Source organism: Sinocyclocheilus rhinocerous, unplaced genomic scaffold, assembly GCF_001515625.1.
Source record: "Sinocyclocheilus rhinocerous isolate Xijiao unplaced genomic scaffold, SAMN03320098_v1.1 scaffold115, whole genome shotgun sequence".
NCBI classification, from domain to species: domain Eukaryota; kingdom Metazoa; phylum Chordata; class Actinopteri; order Cypriniformes; family Cyprinidae; genus Sinocyclocheilus; species Sinocyclocheilus rhinocerous.
In genome coordinates, this window is record NW_015650001.1 from 2,426,064 (window position 1) to 2,429,229 (window position 3,166).

A 3,166-nucleotide genomic window follows, 5' to 3' on the forward strand; every position below is an offset into this window, starting at 1 on the left:
GTATGTAATATATATATATATATATATAGTGTGTGTATATGTATATATATAATATATATTAGTGCTGTCAAACAATTAATTGCGATTAATCGCACTCAAAATAAGTAAATTTACATCATATCTGTGTGTACTGTGTATATTTATTATGCATATATAAATACAACACTCAAAAAATATACATATATATATATATATATATATATATATATATATATATATATAAATAAATTACATTTAAAAATGTATTCAAATCGAAAGCTTATTTTACGTTGTAATAATATTTCACAATATTAGCTTTTACTGTATTTTGTATTAAATAAATGGTCTTCTTTCAAAAACGTTAAAAAATCTAATTGACAATTAAGTGCAAAACATCAACAACAAACGTGGTGTTTGAAAAATAGCACTACTTTTGATGTAAAATCACATGAAATACAGTTCAGTGGGAGCTGCCTTGATTGTGCCAGTTGCTTTTTATTGAGTCCAGTGTATTGCATTAAGCGCTGGGTTTTTCTGTTTGTTTGTTTTTCTCACAGCTGCCAGGGCTGGATTTCAGAATCTCCCTTCATCTCCAGTCAGACAGCTGATAAAAGGACCCATATCTAGTGTTTCTTCCTAGTTTACAGTGCTGTAATGAATCCCATAGGATGCTGAGCTTCCACAGAAAAGTGCTATGATCTGATAGGACCATTTCGGTTATGCATTATTACTTTTTACTCTATCATTTCTACTTTTAGCTGTATCAAAATACATGTCCTTTTTATATTAACCAATAATTTGGATAGAAAGTATCTAAATTCATACTAAATGTCTGTATGTCTGTCTTGTCCTAGATTTAGTAAGAGGAAAGGTTCAGAATGTGTACATAAAGCGCAAAGATGGACACTAGATGGCAGACTAGTTATTCACCTTGTTATTCAAAGCCCTACTTTAACCTGTGTAGGTCTGTATAGGGTTTTGTTTTTCACAATTTTACAGATTTCTATAATTAATAGTATAATTAAATGCCTTGACATTTGCTTCAAACCTTTTTTTTTTGTCATGTACAAAAGAAAGATTTGATTCCGTGTTTAGCCCCCAAATGCTTTTAAACGGTCTTTAAATTGTCCTGTATGTCTAATGGACTAAGAATGATATTCATTCATCCATCACTGGATTTTTTTTCCCTTCTGCCTGAATGGTAAAATTGAATAAAAGGTTTGTGCTGGTGTCTTGTTTTCAGGACAAACATTGCAAGCTAGTATTTATACGCTTTAAGTCATCAATATTAGCTTAAAGAAAAGACACTGGCCTTTGGGCTTTAGTCATGAGCTCTTTGAGGGCCTTTTAGCCGTCTATTATGTTTGTTCTTGTGCGTCCCGTGACCCCTTCCCCCACACGTCCAGCCCTTGTTCTCTATTCACCATCACACAGGGCTGCTGAGCAAGACACAGGTTTAGAAGATTTTCCCAGTGATTTCTCCACTTCACATCCTCTCTGTTTATATCACATTTCCATGCCCACAAGACTAAACACGACCTGCTCTGAACTCCCGTGGCATAATAATAGTATCTGTGTTCGAACAAAGCGGCGTTCGCTCTCAATACTTTGTCCACTGTGATCTGAGAAATTGAAGACAGACGTTTTAACAATCCCAAAAGAAAACCTTTAACCGTTTCGATCTCAAGAGCTGGAAAACGAGGTCATTTTTCTCTCCTGCACACGCGGGCTGATTAGACTTGGCTTGTATTTAGTTTTCTCTGTTAATGTAGGGATGGAGGTGGTGTAGCAGGAGAGTGGGGTTAAGCGTTAGAAGCACTGGGGGTGGCACAGCAAGAGGGATCGATTCTTATTTAGATGAAAATGAGGCTCAGCGCTTGTGGGCCGAGGGTGCATCTGCCTCAAACAGATTTAAGAAGAATACCTATTCACAGTCAAGAGACGAAAAACTATTCTCACGGTGGCAAATACTTTTAAATTAAATGTCAATTGACAAAGATTAATGTATGCATGTGATGTAGTAGTTGCCCACGTAGATCCACTCTCAAAAATAAAGGTGCTTTATTGGCATCTATGGTTCCATGAAGAACCTTTAACATCCTCGGAACCTTTTCTTCGGACAAAATGTTCTTTATCATGGAAAAAGGCTGTTTAGATTATTAAAATGTTCTTCAAATTAAGAAAAAATGGTTCACTGGAAGGTCATTTGAGGAACCCAAAATGGTGGTTCTATGTCATCACTGCAAAAAAAAAAACAACCTTTGGGACATTGTGTATGGAGTAAAAATCAGATGGTCTTTTTGTTGCTGGGCATATTAAAGGAGTAGTTCACCCAAAATAAAAATTTGCTCACGATTTACTCGCCTTCAGGTCATCCAAGAAAAATGTAGATGAGTTTGTTTCTGGAGAAATTAAGCAGTACATAATTTGCTCATCAGTGGATCCTCTGCAGTGAATGGGTGCCGTCAGAGTAATAGTCCAAACAGCTGATAAAAACATCACAGTAATCCACACCACTCCAGTCCATCTAATGTCTTGAAAAGTGAAAAGCTGTGTGTTTGTAATAACAATCCATCAAGACGTTTTTAACTTCAAACCCTTGCTTTGGGGCTACAGTATGAGTCCTCTGTCCATTTTGGGGTGAACTGTTCCTTTAAAGGGGTCATATGATGCTGCTAAAAACAACATTATTTTGTGTCATGCTCCAAGTTTAAGTAAGTGTAATAAGCAGAACAGAATCTTTATTATTAAAATACATGTATGCCTTATGCAAGAGACATATACATACATATATATATATATATATATAATTTTGTGGTTCATTTTACCACGGAGCCACAGGACAGCTTTGTCCATCGTCTAGGAAATGAAAGGAGAAAGATGGACAAATATATAGATTTACAATTGCTCAAAATCTCACTGTGTGAAAGCAACACTGTGATAACGAGTTCAGGTTACAGTTTGTTCTCTAATATTCTCATTCTCACTTCAGATTGATTAGTGTTCGATTGTAGCCGAGAGATGTGCTACGCGTCAGCATAAACCAGGACCACTTTTGTCCCATTCCTGTCTCTGCACACACATCATCAAACTCCCATTGAAATGCTCCAGGCTGAGTCTCTCCCCTCCACATATTCCAGCACCCATTCATCTGAAAAGCCTGTCTTTTCTCTCTGAGTGATGAACT

At 36.2% G+C, this 3,166-nt stretch overlaps 1 protein-coding gene across 2 annotated transcripts in view; it reads left to right on the top strand.

The window, feature by feature from the left end:
- Positions 1–3,166, top strand: part of LOC107711182 (kinetochore-associated protein DSN1 homolog) — a 13,760-nt gene extending 10,594 nt beyond the window's left edge. Inside the window, exon 11 of one of the 2 annotated variants that reach the window (XM_016516118.1) lies at positions 2,972–3,166. In XM_016516118.1, coding sequence (XP_016371604.1) covers positions 2,972–2,976 — 5 coding nt within the window. In that variant the 3' untranslated portion in view covers positions 2,977–3,166. Of the gene's footprint in view, positions 1–536; positions 1,933–2,971 lie in introns of those variants that run through there. The other variant, XM_016516117.1, reaches the window with a different exon arrangement.